The sequence below is a fragment of the Marmota flaviventris genome, chromosome 14 (genome assembly GCF_047511675.1).
Source record: "Marmota flaviventris isolate mMarFla1 chromosome 14, mMarFla1.hap1, whole genome shotgun sequence".
NCBI classification, from domain to species: domain Eukaryota; kingdom Metazoa; phylum Chordata; class Mammalia; order Rodentia; family Sciuridae; genus Marmota; species Marmota flaviventris.
In genome coordinates this window covers 18,890,505-18,908,677 of record NC_092511.1, presented here as the reverse complement: position 1 = coordinate 18,908,677, position 18,173 = coordinate 18,890,505, and the positions used below count along the sequence as shown (strand labels likewise).

General features: G+C 50.4%; 1 protein-coding gene across 1 annotated transcript in view; it reads right to left on the bottom strand.

Moving 5' to 3' along the window:
- Positions 1-776: 776 nt before the first annotated feature.
- The window catches only part of Efr3b (EFR3 homolog B), a 77,214-nt gene continuing 59,817 nt past the window's right edge, over positions 777-18,173 (bottom strand). The window contains exons 7-23 of the mRNA XM_027933460.2: positions 17,338-17,472; positions 16,760-16,838; positions 15,733-15,868; positions 15,387-15,548; positions 14,429-14,540; positions 14,008-14,059; positions 11,761-11,933; positions 11,209-11,284; positions 10,589-10,750; positions 9,228-9,359; positions 7,781-7,848; positions 6,727-6,854; positions 5,952-6,043; positions 2,939-2,987; positions 2,591-2,697; positions 2,135-2,184; positions 777-1,477 (exon numbers count right to left, since the gene is read on the bottom strand). Of these exons, the coding sequence (XP_027789261.1) occupies positions 1,372-1,477; positions 2,135-2,184; positions 2,591-2,697; positions 2,939-2,987; positions 5,952-6,043; positions 6,727-6,854; positions 7,781-7,848; positions 9,228-9,359; positions 10,589-10,750; positions 11,209-11,284; positions 11,761-11,933; positions 14,008-14,059; positions 14,429-14,540; positions 15,387-15,548; positions 15,733-15,868; positions 16,760-16,838; positions 17,338-17,472 (1,819 nt within the window). The 3' untranslated portion in view covers positions 777-1,371. The remainder of the gene's footprint in view (positions 1,478-2,134; positions 2,185-2,590; positions 2,698-2,938; positions 2,988-5,951; positions 6,044-6,726; positions 6,855-7,780; positions 7,849-9,227; positions 9,360-10,588; positions 10,751-11,208; positions 11,285-11,760; positions 11,934-14,007; positions 14,060-14,428; positions 14,541-15,386; positions 15,549-15,732; positions 15,869-16,759; positions 16,839-17,337; positions 17,473-18,173) is intronic.

The window sequence follows — 18,173 nt, the reverse complement described above, 5'->3', positions numbered from 1 at the left end:
GTGGGATGGGGAAGCACAGGCAGAGAGGAGGCAGCAAGTGGCCTCCGTTATGCCCTGCCTGGCTCTGAACATGCAAGTCACACAGGATCAGGCAGGCAAGACTTGGGGAAAATGAATCCCAGAACCTAATGGGGTCTCTACCATTTTCCCCCAGGATACAAGCAAGGTCTGTTAGCACTGATGTCCCAGACTTTGTCCAAAGAGTGAAGAAATCATTCCAATATTAGGTGCTAGATCCCTCTTTGCTCAAATGGAACATCCCTAAGTTAATTTCAGACATCCTTGAGCCCCAAAGTGCCACTTGTCCCGTTCCCCCTCTCTTCTCCCCTGGCCCAGGCTGGAAGCCTCTTCCATGGAAGGTGGCGGGGGCAGGCCTCTGGGCTTCCTTCCCTTTTTTGGGTCATCAAGAATCAGATTATCTTGTTCTACCTTCCCTCAACCCAGAGGCTTGGAAATGTCTTGAGTTCCTTGGAAAAAGACATCAAAGAGAGAACATGACTAATTCAGAGAAACATCCAGAAGACAGAACCACAGAGGGACACCAAAAGCCCTCTCTGAAGAAAAGGAGGAGGTGAGACCATGCTACACAGGATAAGACTTGACCTGCTTGTCCTGTCCAAGACAGGAGGCAGGTCCTTGCAGCAGCCCGCTGCCCAGTCTGGGAGAACCAGCCCTCTATCACCAGCCCCGCCCGCCCTTCCCTCTACCTTTGCTGTCCCCCAGGGTATCTCCACCCTAGAAGGACTTGGAATTCATTAATAGTAGAAAGAAACAGACAGCTGAAGGGTGGACAAGACCGTGGAAGACGCTCAAGACTTGAGTACAGGAGGAAGAAGGCTGCTTGGGGTAACTGCTACCATCTCCCACCTCTGACACGGTCACTTCTCTACAAGGGGAGCATTCTTTGGTTCCTCCAAGTGACAATTATGGTTGGCTTCCTTGGACCAACCAAGTCCCCTTCTACTTCTCTCCTCAGGAGATGAGATGTGCTCCCACAGACACAGCCCCCATAGAAGCCCTTCACCCCACACACCAAGCGGGACCTTCCCAGACCTCTCAGCTTCTCTCTGCAGATGCCCCCATGATTCTCTGTCCCTGGCCAACACAAAAGAGAAGACAAAAGGTGCAGGTGAAATGCTTATTGGCCCCAGAGGGGCAGGTGGCTGGATCTCCCTCAGGGAAGACAAGGCAGAGGCAGGAGGGCCATGAAGGGCAGGGAAGGCCCAGAGGCGCCACCTTTGCTTAGCTGGTCGCCATCCAAGGTGACTGTTTTTCAGAGATCCCAGCTACATTTCCACAAGGTAGGGGTGGGTATGAAGGTGAGCCCCTCCCTCAGGCCCTGTTCCTCGGAGGGGCTCCATGTCTTGGAATTCAGTATACGCACAGATCGGGGAACTTCATCTCATAGACGGGGATGGAATGGTTTTGTGGCTGGCCGTAGGCTGCGGTGATGGTTCCTGATGGGCTCGGAGGGGGCCTGAGGGGACACAGGGAGGAGAGAGCCATGAGGTGGGAATTCTGCAGTCCCACCCCTGGGCAAGAAAACACAGCAACTGATTTGGGTTTCCTTTTGCACAGGAACCAGAGAGCTCGTCACTCCCTGGGGTCCCAGGTTTCCAAGTTGTTCCAGAATCTAGAGCTTAGGCAGGTCCTTGGAAGAGTCTACAGTGATACCGCTGCTTTATTTTTATTTTTATTTTTTAAATTTATCTGTAATACTTTTAACATCACAGAGGCAGCAGTAATTTTTTTTTAATATTTATTTTTTAGTTCTCGGCGGACACAACATCTTTGTTTATATGTGGTACTGAGGATCGAACCCGGGCCGCACGCATGCCAGGCGAGCGTGCTACCGCTTGAGCCACATCCCCAGCCCTTGAGCCACATCCCCAGCCCGATACCGCTGCTTTAAATTAAATACCAGCCTGGGACACTAGGCCTCGCCCAGCCAGCCTCTTTCCCCTCTCTGATCTCGGTCTCCTTGTCTAGGGAGAGTTGGTGGCTGACTCCAGCCCTGGGAACAGAGTTGTGGTTCGTGGAAGGACTGAAGGCAAGTGTGCAGAGGAGGATGCAGGATGAGAGCCTTGATGCTGAGGGCACAGGTAGGGGTCCCCTGACCAGGACTGCCACTTACCGAATGGTGATTTCAAAGATCTGGTTGAGCTTGCTCTGCAGCAGCGATGCCTAGACACAAACAGAGCGGAGTGAGCTGGGGGCTCCCAGGCCCCTACCAGTTGACTCACAGCCCACCTGTCTAGAGGATGTCCTGGAGATGCTGGGACGCGCAGCCTAAGGAGGACATTCAGGTGTGGGATGCCTGTGGGGCCCTGACTGTAGATTCAGACTGGGAAGAGCCACTGTCAAAGGCTGGCTAGGGGCAGGACAGATATCCAGGAGTAGCAGGGAGGCTTTGGGCAGGCAGTTCTTGAGTTCAAGGTCATTGCCCCTGAACGTGGGGTGGCAGGGACTGCTGGGCATGGGGCCAGGAGATTCGCAGTGGGCGTCAGCTCCTTTCTCAACTCACATTTGTGCAAAACCTGGGCCTTGACTCCTAGCTCACGAGGCATCATCCCTGTGGCGCCCCGCTTACCCGGGCCCCGCAGTGGGCTGCAATCTCCTCGAAGGGTGCCTTCTGGAATTTCTCCACCACCTGTCGCCGCCGCTCACGCTCCTGTTCCTCCACCGCTACACTGTCCACTGCAACGACAGCAGGGTTAGTGCCCAGGTCCTCCTCACTGATGAGGAAGCGGAAGGGCTTGGGGAGATGGATAGGGTGTGGACTTGGGGCGGAGGCGCAGGCTGTGACTGCTGCTTGAGCGCTGCTCTCTGACTGCTGGGGAGTGGGCCTGCAGCCTCAGCCGCCAGGGCAGGGCTGAGTCAGAGCGGAGAGGGCAGCCCTGCCCTCCCCTCTAACCAGTCACTGGGGCCCCTAACTTACCAATGGCCTTCTTCAGCGTCTCATAGGTGATCTCCTCGGCAGGCACTCGCTGAAGGAGAGGGGACAGAGATGCTCAGAGAGGTGGATAGAAAAAGGCAGCCCTGGCCTCTCAGCTATCTGGCACCCCTTTGCTTCTTAGAAGAATGTCCAAAGGGATCCCCCATCCTCCAGGGTCTCTGAAGCTCCCGGAGCAGGCATGGAGGACAGTGAGAGAGGTGGGGGTGAAGAAAGGAATTCCTCATCAGATTCAAACTTAGGGGTGAGTCCCAAGTCTTATCTAAAAAACCCCTGTCCCCGGCCTCTCACTCCAGCCTGTCCCATCAAGTCCTGGAAGAGGAAAATACCATGTAATTTAAAAACAAAATCTTGAGATAATAACAGAAATTACTGGAAGAAAGAAGGGGCAGTTGGCAAGTATGATCTTGAATGTCAATTTTAAATACTGAATGACATTTTTGAAGATTTAATGATATTAAATTATCTACCAAGGTGGGCAGAGTTATTAATATTGGTGGGCCCTTCACTGCAGAGGTTGGTCCAAGGACATGGGTCGCAGGACTTGAGCACTCTGTAGAGTCTATGAAAGGAGGTGGGAAAAACTAAAACCCAAAGAAGGGAACACCAAGGATGTGTGGCCTGAGGTCAGATGCAGAAAACAGTGAAGGAGCTTGGACAAAGTTCCAGAAATCCCCACCAGACTATGAGCTCCTTGGGGCAAGACCTGGGACTTACTCATGTTCCATCACTTAAACACAAGTATTTGAAAAGCAGACACAGAAGAAGATGATATCATTGACACGAAGTTCAAGGAGTGACCAAGTCAGGCTAGTGGCTCCCTTTAGGGAGAGGGGTGGCCAAGAGAGGGGGTAGGGCCCCTGGGCGATAACTGTTCTATTCCCTGATCTGAGTATGATGACATGGGTGCATTTTTCTTTTTTGAGCTGCATATATTTAAAAAATTTATTTGGCATCCAGTAAATGATGGAGTGGAAAGAATATAAGTGTGGATAAGGGACAAAGTCATTCAACAACTTTTTTGGGGGTACCAGGGATTGAACTCAGGGGCAGTCAACCACTGAGCCACATCTCATCTCACCTATTTTGTATTTTATTTAGAGACAGGGTCTCACTGAATTGTTAGTGCCTTGCTTTTGCTGAGACTGGCTTTGAATTCGTAATCCTCCTGCCTCAGCCTCCCGAGCTGCTGGGATTACAGGTGTGCGCCACCATACCTGGCTCAACAAATGTTAAATGAGTACTAATTACATGCAGGGTTCTAAGTGGGTCATTCAATAGAAATCAGAAAAATTTCCAGCATTGGAATTACATGCACGAGAGTGCTATGCTGAGCTGTAATTCATCTGAGAATCCATCCTCTGCATATCCATCTATGCATGGTGTGCAACTATCCAACGTAAGATACTCCCATGCTAGGGAACTGTGGTGATGACAGTCAGAGAAAAAGAAACTCACTGGGCAAGAGCAGGTAGAGCGAAGTGAATGGAAGAAATGGAACTGGAGCTGGGCATTGAAGAACAGGTAGTTCACAGGCATGAAGGCACACACACGTGGAGAAGAAGGGTGAGTCTCACATGGACTCCAACACTAGCAAACTCACAGAGGCAGCATGGGGGAGGCTGAGGGCAGTCCTACCAGGCTGGGATGGTGCAGGTATGCTGGGGACAAGTGGGTGGGGTAATATGATATGGTAGTGCCAGCCCAGATTGTAAATGTCTCCGAACGCCAAGCACCAGTATTGGAATTGGACCAAACCAGCCAGCACAGATTCATCAGCCACCCCTTCCAGAGGCAACTGATAGTAGGTGGCTATGTAGCCAGGTAACCATTTCTCCTCCTCCTGCTCCACTTAACTCATCAGTTCCTGAGGGACTCTTGGAAAGGGAGAATCATTTCCACAGTGGGAGACAGCAGCCAACCAAACCCTGAGGCCTGACACTCTAGAGGTTCCCAGTCTTTTACAGCAGGAAGGGCTCAGAGAACCCATCCCACCCCCCACCCCCATTCCACATCCTCACTTTTGTGGTCCAATTAGCCCAATTCAGAGCTTCCAGCCTTCCCTGGGAAGGTTCCTGACAAGTTTTGAAAGCCCCGAACTGGAGGTCTGCTCGGTAGTTGAGGGCATGGTTAGAGGGAGCCTGACCTTTGGGGATTAGAACCTGCAGTACTAATAGGATATCAGTGCCTGCAGGGTACTGTAACAGTAGGGACATGGCAAAGCCACAGAACGGACACCACCTAGAGGGAACCCTAACGTAAACCATGAACTGTGGCTGGTGACAATGTGGCAGTGTAGGATAATCAACTGTCAGGCAGGTGTCACTCTGGTGTGGATGTTGGAAGGTTATGTATTTGTAGAAAGCTTAAAATTTTCTGAAGGAGTTGAGTTTTGAAAATTGCTTTCTTTCATGTGGAATTGGGCTAAAACTTGTTTCTAGATGAAATTATAATTGAAATTATAATTTGATCTAGAGAGTCCCTCTTGAGAAAAAAATCATCAAATTTAAGTACTATGGTAGTGTTGGGAGCCTTTTTAATAATCTTAGAAAGAATAAATGTTTTAGCCCAGAAAGCTATAAGTATATGGGATATCTCTGGATCCTCTTTTCACATTTGCTTTTAACTTAAAACTGCTTTAAAAATAAGTCTTAATAAAAAATATGCCAATATGTCTGGAAGACACACTATGAAAGCTATTTTCACCCTCATCTTTTCTGCTGAGCTCTGACTTGAAACCCAGAGCACATAATGCCCCTAGTATGAGTAGGGAATGGAACCAGAGTGCTTTTTGAAACAGTCCCATGGGAGTGTGTGTTGGGAGGGAACACTGATAAGTTTTTCAGATGGAAATATCAATTTTATACAGTGAGAGTTGGTAAGAAAATGGCTTTACCGAGAAACTAATTTCTACTTAAGCTTCAGTGCTTTGGGCCGTGTGGGGGCTGGTGTATCCGGTGTCCAGAAGCTTCACGAGGACAGTGACAAGGACACTCACCTCCTCCTTCTCTGGACTGTTCCTTGATTCTACTTCCACCTGCAGGGAAATGGTCTCTCCAATGCTCTTTCTCTTGGATAAGCGATCTTCATCTGCAAAAGAGAAGCCGCAAAGCTGGAGTTGCCAGCCCTTGGAGAGCCAGGTTTGAGACGCTGGTCCCTTCTCCCTCAGCCTCTGCTTGGTCCACAGTCCTCTGCAGCTCACACTTAAGCTACATGTGGAGCTTACAGAAGCTTCCTATTGCTGAGAGCCTCCCCACCTATCTTGGGGTGGTCTGTTTGCTGCACTGGGTTAAGATTTTGTAAGCACTGATGAAAACAAAGAAGCCGCTTTGACTGGAAGGCACATCCAGCTTGCATAAGCACCAGCTGCTAAAAGCACCTGCAGCCGTCATCTGTACTGTTTACTAAGTGCATCTGCCATCACCATCTCCCAGATCTCTCCCGCTGATCATCTATGAGGTATTTCACAGTCAGGGAAACTGAAACTCAGCGATGTTTTAGAGACTCGTCTAAGATTCTTCAGGCAGTAAGTTGCATGGAAATCTCAAATAGGTCAATGTCAGGCTAATACACGGGCCTGTGGATGTGAGTACTGAGGAGGAGATGCAGGGAAATCAAGATGTCACCATAAATTCTGTTGTGTCTTTGGACTCTTGCGCAACATTTAAGATGTCACAGAAGGTAATCAAAGAGCCCACAAGTCCCTTTCTGGGTCTTTACATAGCCAAGAAAAAGCAGAGGCAAGCTTGAGAGTCATTGCATGGAGCTCGTACCTGTTAGCTGAGGGATGTAGGGTAGGCAAAGCCTGTCTGAATTATAGCCACTGCCCCCCAGGACTTCACTGATCTTGCTCTGGCGGAAGAGGAACTCGATGACCACGCCATCAAGATTTTGAGACAGCCTGGGTGACGAAGGAGGGGAGAGGCAAGATATAACTAAGGTTTCTCCCCAACGAATTCCTTATATTGAAAGTAATGATTTGTTATGCAAAATGATAGAGAAGCAAAAGAGAAAATCACCCACAGTCCCATTTCCAGAGAGAACTACTATTTATATTTGTGTAGGATCCTTCAGTTACATAGATTTATGCCCACACATGAACGTCTCCTTCTCCAACACATTGTTCTGAAATTTTTTTCACTTTTTTTTTTTTTAGCTATAGATGGACACGATACCCTTATTTTATCTATATTATGTGGTGCTGAGTGCCAAACCCAGTGCCTCACATGTGTGAGTCAAGTGCTCTACCACGGAGCCACAACGCTAGCTCTGAAATGTTTTATTCACCTATTATGTAGTGAATTTTTCACATGAAATATTCTTCAAAAACATCATAGATATTATTTGCCAGATGTTCATTGCAGGGATGGGCTGTAGTTTGTAAAGCTATGCCCTCTTATTGGACACTTTTTTTTTTTCTAAGTATCTTTCCTTTGAATTTGTCTGATGCTGAAACCATGCTGACCCACAGCACAGTCTGAATGTGGTCTCTGAATGTCACTTGGATGGATAGCAGTGTGCTGTCAGGCATGACTCCTACAGGACATATTTCCTGTAGATTTGGCCAAAGTTCCCAGAGGTCACATCATGTCCTTTACAGCACAACACAGCAGCCTGCCATCATCGCCTGCTTGGGGTATGGACCACTGTATCATGATAGTGTCCATCCGCCCAGGATTTCTGGGTCATGGGCAGGCTCCACTTTCTGCCCTGGATTCCACAGAAGCCCAAGCCTCCTGGTATGCAGCCTCTTTTGACCTCAGGCTGCCCACCTCCCTACTCAGCTGCCCGGGGAATCCTCGACCATGTCCCAGGGGTGCTCCTCACCTGGGCCTCTCCACAAACACATCCTCAGGGAGCATGTATGGAGCTTCCTTCTTCCTAGTCTCTATCACCTGGAATTTGAGAGGAATCAGATGATGAGAGCTGGGTCCAGGAGGGCAGAGGAGCTCAGAACAGACAACAGAAGGAGCAGCCACCTCGCTGTCAGCATTGACTCCTTCCCACCACCTCGTTGCAGGGTACACATAGGGGCTTCTCAAGAGAAACCAGGATCCCCAGCAACTCTCAGAGCAGCCTATGAAGCACAAGGCGCCTGCTAAAAAACTATCGCCATCAACAACACATGGACATCAAGTGCCCTCAGGTGCAGGGCACCGCTGAGGAACTGCAGTGTCTTGCTCCTGGGTCCTGTTCCTGTGCTAGCTACTAAGACACATAACAGGGGGATATAGGTTGCACCATGTCCCAAAGCTGGGGATTGCAAACACATCCCGATGGACAGTGATAGCGTGAGTTTTCCTCAGCATCTTTTGCAAATTTTTGGTAAGAAAGGTAAAAATGACTAAGATGATGAGTAGTTGGGGGAGGGAGGGTATGCAGGTGTGTACAGGTGAGCTGGCAATGATCCCATGAATTCCAGTGGAGAGATGCCTGGCTGTTGCCCTTCTCTTATCAGCCCAGAGGCTGGGAGGGTCCAACTGCTTTGGGGTAGTCTTTGATACAGTGCCATGGCACTCTTCTCCATGTTCCCAGGACAGCTGAGGCCTGGAATTCTGCTTACTTTCCTTTTGCTAGTTCCTTTTAAAGTTAATTTGGACATCAAATCATTCTACCCATAAATATTCTAGCATATTTTAAAAGATCTTTATGTAACAACAGAGAGCATTTGACTATAGTCTGTATATTAGATAGTCTCAATGGATTTTTTTGTTTGTTTTTGAAAACTTAGATATGTGCCTAGCATGACAGTCACAGGGGAGATGCCCATATTGTGTGTGTGTTTTTTTTTAAGCCATGCAGACTGATGTACGTAAATTGCAAGGACAGAGAGCTGGGATTTGTTTTAAAACATTTCAGAAAAGATAAAGAAAAGGAAACAGCTGAAGTGAAAGTGGGAAAGTCTTCTGAAGTATTTACTCTGCATGATTTCTAATGGATGTTGACTGTTCTCACCCTGCTTTTGGTATTTGAGAATTTTCAAGGTAGGAAAAAAAATAAAAAAGCAGCTTTCGTCCATATGATCCCAGGAGTGTGTGCTCCCGTGAGTTGGGAGAGGACAGAGAACAGGAAGCAGGTATAGGGCAATCCCTGTGCTGGACCCCATCTGCTGTGTCATCAGGCAGGAGGAAATGCCACCTCATGTCCCTTCTCACTGTCATTAATTCTTCCTTCAACTCTTTCTTCAATGCCTAAGGCCAATTAAGTAAGAGCTGTTCCTGGGAAGCCCCAAGCTGAGGGCCTCCTGAGCTCTCAGCATCATGAGGACACTGACCTCGTGGATGTGCTGGCAGAAGGCAGGTACCGTTGTCAGCTGGCTGATGAGGTTCAGGTAGGCTGCCCCCAGAGCGTAGAGCGCACAGCGGTTGTACACAGGCAAGTTCTCTTCATTGACCTGGGCCACATCCTGGGGTAACATAGATGGGCCTCTGGAGTTTTTATCTGAGAAACTATTCTGCAGTCTGCACCCTCCATCCAACCTCTCCCCAGTCTTTAGAGAGGGCTCTTTTCTAGACTGAGTCTTTCTTAGCATTTTCTCCATAACTTTCCAGGTAGACAAGAGTCACCCTCATTAAAGTGGAAGGGGATGGTTTCTAGAACAATCCATGAACTGGAGGATCTTAAATACTGAGTATGGTGGCAATGACCTCCACTCCCCACTCTGTGGTGACAGCTGTAGTGCCCTTTACTCCAAACTTCAATTCCACCGTACGGATGCCATCTCCTTCGCTACAATTGATTCTTAGAGAAAGAAATTGGCTTGCTAAACTGGGTTCACATGTTAAATTGAGAAAGCTGTGGGAGTCACCAAGGGGTTGGGATACAAAGGAATTCTAATTCTGCTTCTTGAGCATAAAAAAGAATTAAGAAATATTTAGCATTTCCCACTTGCAGGTTAGCCCTGCAAGATTTAGCACTGCCACGCTGGTAACCTAAGGCTCCCCATCACTGAACTCCCAGACTCGCTGTGACACTTGCTGATGCCCATCTGGCTTCAGGACCTGGAGACTCCAGCCTTTGAGGTCTGAAGGGTCCACTCTGACGCCCTCAGGAGCATACTTCCACCCAGAGAGACCCTGAAAGTCTCAGGTCCTGCCCAGGACCACACTGGCTATAAATTGCAAAGGAAGTTTGTTAACTATACAGGTCTTCAGGCTCAGAAAACTGATTTAGCAGGTAATATGTATTTTTAACAAGCACTCAAGGCAATTTGGAAGAATATCTAAGTTTGAGAACTGGAGGATCTTTAAACAATTAAGTTTGCCTAAACAAATTTGTTTCAGGATCACTCAGGGCTTATGAATATCCTCTTGGAAATCCTTGGATTCTCACTCAGACTCTGAGAGGGACTTGAAATACTCAGGGATACAGGGTGTTTTTCAATGACCCTGTTCCTTAGGTCTCCCTTAACTTGAGGATGAACCAATGTCATAAATTACGCAATCTCGAGGGTTCTCCAGACAAGACCACGGTTTGGGGTCTTCATGGAATCACGGCCAACGAAGAGTTCAAAATTCTCAGGCTTCAAAACGATTGTTAAGCAACTGCTTCTCAGTTTTCTTATCAGTCCTTGGCCAGATCAGGGCCCCTCCCTACAATTCCTAACCGGTATGTCCTGCCCACACTAAGCCCCACCTGAACAGCCAGCACCAAGCGGATGAGGTCCACCACCACTTCCTCGTTGGCCAGCTCGATGCTGATGAGCGCCAGCAGGCCATAGAGGGCCTCGTAGTGCTTCTGGATGTTCGTCTCCTCCTTACAGCTCAGGTAGATGTGCCTATAGAGCTGCTGGGAATGCTGGGGACAGGAGTGTGGGCGGAGGACAGCCACAGTGCATGGGGTGGGGACAGGAGAGACAAGGAGAAGGGGAATGAAGACCAATGTGAAGGAGAGAGATGGCTGCATGTGCCCCACTTCCACCCTCAGGGAGGGAGTCTTTTAAAGCAGATCTCAGTGGCCCGTGAAGTGAACACACGGGAGAGAACATGTTTGGGGGATGATGGACCCCAGGGACACTGGCAACCGAAGCTGCAAACCCAGTTTCAGGAGCAGAACATGGCAATGGCCCTGGACTGGCTCAGTGGGGGGATGCTGGCCCTGGCCTTGGCAGGGAGTAACACTGTGGGCTTGGCCTCCCCAGGGAGGCAGCTGGGTAATGTGACCAGGCAGATGTGCAGAGGGAGGTAAGCTGGCAGGGGCAGTGGTCAGCGTGACTCAGGGGCTGGAAGGCTGGGTCCACAGGTCCACTCGCTTACCTTCTTCATGAAGACAGTGTCCTGTCGGGAGCATTTGTCCACTTTCAGCTTCAGGACTGAGATGTCACTGAGGGTACTGGGAGGGGGTAGAAGGGGCCCCTTAGTCCTCGTGTGAGGCTCACCAGAGCTCACACAGTGTCACTGGGCTTTACCCCAGAGCTGTGGAGATTTCCGATGCTCCTCTGGCCCTGACTTTTACCCCAATCTCAATTTTCTCCCAAGGTCTCAAGTTCCTGTTCTTTTCTCTTGATTCTTTGATCCTGATTATCTCTTCTTCCCCTATTCCCCCCAAATTCTTCCAGTTTCTACTGATAACCCACATCCTCTTCCCTCCACCTAAAACTCTTTAGTACCTTCTCTTTATCTCCCAGGTCTCAGCTCCCCTCTCCCACTACTCCCAGGCGCAAGTATCTTTTGGTCTTTTCTCCCCTCAAGGACCCAAGGGTCAACATCCGTGATCTGCTCCCTGGTGGGTCCCACCAGCATGTGAGGCTGCTGACCAAGAAGACAGACCCCAACACACATCAACTCAGGAGAGACTCCCAAGTTCACCTGATGGTAGAGAACTTGTGGCGATTGCCATGACGATCAATGAAACTGATGAGAATCTCTAGAACGAAGAGACGAATTTCTGCATCCTCCATGAGGGCGGTGGAGAGAAGGCGGTCGAGGAAGTTGCTGGGCAGAGCTGACATCATGTTGTTGCACTGGAAACCTGTGGATACCTGCAAGGCAGCCCAGGATAGATCTGCTTAGGAACACTGTCTCTCTCAGGTACAGTGAGGAGATGAATGAGCCTAACGTGTCATCCTCTCAAGACATTCCCCAAGCCAGCTTCCCTTCCCTCCTTCCCTCCCAATCCTTGGGCACCACAGGAAAACTTTTTTTCCAGTACTGGGGACTGAACCCAGGGATGATCTACCACTTAACCACATCCCCATACCTTTTATTTTTTATTTCAAGATAGGATCTAACTTCCTCAGGCTGGCTGAACTTGTGGACCTCCTCCCCCATTTTCCCGAGTAACTGAGATTATACTTGTGCTCCACTGTGGTTGGAAGCCACAGGCAACTTTTTTGAATACTCCAACATCCACCTAGATAACCTACTTGGCCCAGCTCAGCAGATGTGTGGGTGGATATAGACAGGGTGAGGAAGATTAGGTATTAAAGCAAGCAAAGGATGAGCACCAGAAAGAAGCAAGAGCAGGAAATCTTTGAACATAATATTCCAGCCAGTCAGGGCACATCTGAGCAGCACCCACCGTGAACACAATGCTTCATTAAGAGCACAGAGTCTAGGTATGGTGGCACATGCCTGCAATCCCAGCAACTCGGGAGGCTAAGGCAGGAGGATCTCAAGTTTGAGGCCAGCCTCAGCAAGTTAGTAAGACTCAAATATAAAAAATAAAAAGGTTGGGGATGTAGCTCAGTGGTAAGAACCCTGGGTTCAATTCCCAGTACTGCAGGGGGAAAAAAAAGAGTCTGGACAGTCTCAGGAACTAGACAGTGGAAGAACTGGGTCAAAGAATCAGAACTCACACACAGCAACAACCACAGAGCACTCTCAGAACTTATCTGGTTACATCTCTTGTAGCGGGATGATAAGGAGGGCCTTCTGATCAGAGTCACTTGGCATAAACAGTTACATCATATATGATGTCAAAGCATTCAACAGCACCAAAGCACATTTACTGTTAAGCCCATATTGCAAAGCAATGCCTTTGATAATTCAGAAAGCCTCCAAGAATCTAGCCCAACTTGGTAGTATCATTAGTGAACATCAATGCCCACTGAAGAGGATGTATGTGAGTGTGCCCCAACCTGTCACCTTAACAAATGCTGGGTACAAATTAATGAGGGTAAACCCAGCAAAGATATGGTGGGAATATGAAGACCAAGGAGATAACTAATGATCAGACATGGGCAGTGTCAGAGCAAAATAGAGTGATGATGATGATGATGGTGATGATGATGATGATAAATGCAGTGATAAGAAGGGTGAGGGATGGAAAAGAGGGAAGGGGAGGCTTGAGTGGGAGTGAGGGGGAATCTGTCCAGACTGTCATGTTCCAGGAACAGAGAGAGGGACCGAATGGTGAGATGGAGAGTCGGGGAGTGAAAGGGCACTAGGGACCTTCCAACCTCCTTCGGAGAAGTCTGAAAACTGGGTGTTCACGCCTCAGAAACTGAGACCTACTCGAAATATAGGGCAGTGCATGGGGAACAGCATTTCTATAAGGTTCTTCTTCTTCTTTTAATTTTTTAGTTGTTGTTGGGCCTTTATTTTATTCATTTATTTATATGTGGTGCTGAGACTCGAACCCAGTGCTTCACACATGTGAGGCAAACACTCTACCACTGAGCCATAACCCCAGCCCCTATACAGTTCTTCTTGTGACTGTGTTTATGATAGTGGAAAAGAGATGGCGGTGAGAGCAACTGGGAGAATAATGTAGTTGTGAGATGTCCAGAGTTGAGGCCGGACGGAGCAGGCACCAGAGCACCTGGGGAGCCTGTCACAGAGTTCAGGACCTCATCACTGTCACCACCTCTAGGGAACCTACAAATGGTGGTCTGACTCCAGCGACGGCCACAGAGATGCAAAGAAGAGGCATGTGAAACCCCAAGGAGGGAAAGATGGTGTCAAGCTGAATTCCAGCCCCTCACTCACCCTTTTGGCTGGGCACATTTGTGCAGTATGCAACCTGCATGACTGTATGCAGTGGCCTTACTTTTGGTCCTAGAAAGAGTTGTGCCCTGTACAGGCAGGGCAGGAACAGGGATGGGAGAAACTTACCTGCAGGAGGGACTTCAGCAGCATAATCTGGGTCAGCCGATTCCTGTTCTCCCTGTGGATCAGAGACACACTCAGCAGGATGGTGATATGGGTGGAGACCCCCAACTTGCCTGCTCAGTTCTCCCTCTGCTGAGTTTCTCCATGTGGCTTATCTTGTTGGGTTACCCAGGATCGTCACCCCGCCAGCCCCAGGAAGCAGACCAGGGAATGAATGGCTCCCCATACGGCAAGGGGTGGGGATGTGGGCCAGCCTGAGAACTGATGTGGTGTTCAAGGGCCTCCCTAAAGGCTGCTGAGGGATTGGGGAATAAAAAGAAGAGAGGGCAGAGTGGGCAAAGCTAAAATGGATGGAGTAGACAGCCAGAAAACAGGGGAGGGAAAACTGGGCGGAGTCTAGGTTGGGAGAGGGTGGAGGACTCACCCGGTCCTCCCTGTCTCTATGGCATGATGCAGGGAAGGCAGAGGGACCTTGCTCATGATGAAGAGGATCACCTCGGAGCGCTGGTAAGTGGGCAACGTGCTGGCAAAGGAGCCTGTGGGGGAAAATGGTGGAGAGTGGTTGGCCCAGGGGAGGCCAACAGCTGCTGGGCCACTCTTGCTTCAGCCTTTCTGCTGAAGGAGCCACTGTGGAGACTGATGGCTGCGCTCCAGGGACAATTCAGACCCAGAGAGAGAAACTGCTCAGGATGGCCTGGGTGTGATGCTGCCTCTCCTGGAAGAGGAGGCACTTAGAGGACTCCAGAGGGCTCTTCTGGGTTCTGGTTCCATCACTTATTACGGGGATTGAGGTTAAGGTCTTGGCTTCTTTTCTAGGGACTGGAGAACCCTGGGGCAGGGACCAGGGCAGGAGCCCCAGGTTTTCCTGCGGGGCACCCTGGGCAAGTCACGCCTCCACCCACAGCCAGGGCTCCATGACTCCTGCCCTGCCTCCTCCTCAAAGCTGATGGAAAACTCAAATGGTGCCAGGACAGGAAGGCTTCAGGTTGATGGGCCCTCACACACTGGCTTTCCCATTCTCCACATCCAGATGCACATGCATTTTCTCCATGGCAACCTCCACCTCCCTCCCTCTTTTCTCCCTTTTCTCTTCCTTAGTCCCCCCTCCCCTCGGGTCCCCCCCAACTGGAAGCATCAGGCGGGTCTAGGGTGGAGTCCAGGCTGGGAAACCCAGGGGATTGATTTGTGTTTTCAGGGCCTGCGCGGGCCAGACCGTGCACACCAGGGACTGGTTCCATTTCCCCTACTGTGCGTGAATAGCAAGACACGGACGTTTCACAGTCCTACAACCGACACCCACCCTCGCGCGGCCGGGCGGTCTCGCCCCGCCCGCTAGCGGCCAGCTCGCGGCCCCGCCCCGCCCGGCCCCGCCCCCTCCGCACCGATGGTCTTAATAACCGCTTCCTGGAACATGCGCTCCTCGTGTTCCTTGATGATCTTGGTGCCCAGGCTCAGGGCCCCGTCGTAGCTCCCGGTCAGCGCGTAGTCGATGCTGAGCCGCAGCTGCCTCAGCAGAGTGTTGAACATCTCCAGCACCGTGGGCCCTGAGTGCGGGGGGGACACCCGAAGTCGCCACTGGCGCCCTCGCCCTGCGCTGCCCACCACCTTCCGGCCGACTTCTACCGAGAACCGTCCCGACACCTCCCTCCTGCCCCTGGCCGTTTCCCACAAGGGCAGATCTTGTCCCCAGGGGCCCCCGCCCTCGCTCCGTCTCTCAGGGCTCCTTACCGACTGAGCCGGTGGCTGCGATAACCGCAGCTTCCGACAGGACCTCCACGATGCCCGCGCGCACGGTCGCCGCGCTGCGGCTGTTGGCGTCCAGGTGGCTCAGGAGCTGCTGGATAACCAGGTGCGAGTGCTGCGGCTGGGGGGAGGAAGACGTGCTGGTCCCCAGACAGCAGCCCTGGGTGACCCGGGCAACCCTCTCCTGTGCCCCGGAGGCTGGGGTAAACTAAAGTGAAGCTAGAGTGACGTCCCAAGGCCGATGGACACCGCAGGTGGCAACGATATTACGTTCCCTTTCTTGTAGCCCTCCCATCCTGAGCCAGGAAGACAGAGCCAAATCCTAGTGAAAACCTGCTTTCCCCCGTTTTTCCTACTTAAAACAGGCCAAAAGTCCATTTTAAAATACTGTCTTCGTTTTCATTCTAACCTGTCCCCAGGTCTTATTAGGGCCACGAGAGGGCACAGTGCTGCTCTAAGTGTGGACCTCGGACCAGTGCCAACTCAAGATCTGTTTAATTGCATGTACGGGCTAAGTACAGAAATGGACAGGAAGTGTGGAGTGGCCACAACGGCCAATAGTGTGGTCTGTGGGCTCCCATTTGGGGTGAGATTTTCATTTTTTCTAGGAATTTTTCTTTTCTTTTTCTTTTTTTCTTTTTTGCAGCACTAGGATTGGATCCAGGGCGCTCTACCACTGAGCTACATCCCCAGCCCTTTTTACTTTTTATTTTGAGACAGGTTGCTAAGTTCCCCAGGCTGGCCTTGAATTTGGGATCTTCCTGCCTCAGCCTCCTGAGTCACTGAGATTACAGGAATGTATCAGCTTTTTCTTTTGTGTTTTATAAAAGTTTTGGACTATGCTCTTCTAGAAATAAAACTCAACTGGCCCTTCTCCACAGCTAGCTGAAGCAGCACTGACTTAGACAAGTATGGCCTTAGGAGAAGTCAGAAGGCATCTGGCTTTCCACTGTTCTGCTCCCAGAGCTGCCCTGGGCCAGGGGGACAAGCTGGACCTGGGGAGCCACCGTACCTGAATTGAGTACATGATGATTTTAAAGCAACGGATGGCGAACACCTTGGGTTCCCAAAGAGAATGGTTATCCAGATGGCTGTGAGGGAGAAAGCATGGGGGAATGACTGGGAAACTCAAAGTGATGTTAGGAAGGAGAGGCAAGCTTGGAGGGACAGTGACACCTCCTGAGAGCACCTTGCAGTTCCCAGGTAAGTGAGGCTGGGCTTACAGGAAAATGGAATTTGTCCACGGTGTGCACGGTTTGGCCCCGCAGGCCCTGAGAACAGGGATCATGGAGGACCTTGGGGCAGTTCTAGCCCCAGAGCTAGAGGGAAGTCCAGGACAGGGCTCTGCAACTGGACACATGGAATGAAGCTGGGCACCTTCATTCAGTTTGGGGTGCCCTCCTACCAACACCTCACCCCAAACTGCACCTGTTGTTATAATGCAGGGATCACAGGCAAAAAAAGGAACTGACGTGGCCGAGGCACCACAACTGTGCTCTCTTCTTCCCTCCTCCCTGTGTCAGTGGGGAGGTGCTGGGTCCTGGAACATTCCAAGGCTGCAGGTTGGGGTGGGCGGAACACTCAACTCACATGAGAACAGGCTTGATGGCATTTTTGATATTGCCAAAGGCAGCCCGGCCCAGCAGCTCCCGCAGGCACCGCTCAGCCAGTTCTGCTGGGTTCTCCTTTTCCTTCTCTGGTGCTTGGAGGGGAGAGGGAGACCGGCTGTGGAAACAAGAGCCACAGGGGTAATGGATGGGATGCTAAACTGGGAGTCAGGCTTTGTGTAAATGGTGAGAGCAGCATAGAGCAGGAATTCATTTGACAGGCTGCACCAGGCAACAGGGAGATGTCATAGCCGTCAGAAATTAAACGGGGTAAGGAAACTGGGGGAGATGGGATAGAGTTCTCTTTTGGAAACCCTTAAGGATAAGTTGAGGTGGCTGTGGGAGGGTGTTCTAAGCATCATGGGCTGAGTGAGGTGTGGACCATGGGGGTCTCATGCACTTAAGGCTTCAATAGGAAAAAAAGAGGAGATAAGAAGAGAGGGAAGGGAGGGAGAGAGAAAAGTGAAAGAGGAAAAGAAGAGAGGGAAGGGCATGAGCTGGCTTCCGACTCAGTGGTACCTAAGTCTCAGGGAGTAGGCTCAGATCTGGATAGATCAAGGAGCCCCAGGACCTTGATCCCTTAGCCTGTCAGAGAGGGGCTATTCCAGAAATGACCACCAGAGGGAACACTTACTTCTCCCGCCCCTCTAGCATCCAAGGCTCCACCAAGAAAGTGAGAAGCCAAGTGCACATGTTTCTCCAGGATCATGCACTCAGCCATGTTGGACAGCAACACAAACCTTCCCTCCATCCCATTCCATATCAGGGGTGCAGGGTTCGGGGGATGAGGGGCAGGGAAGGGAATGAATTACATATTAT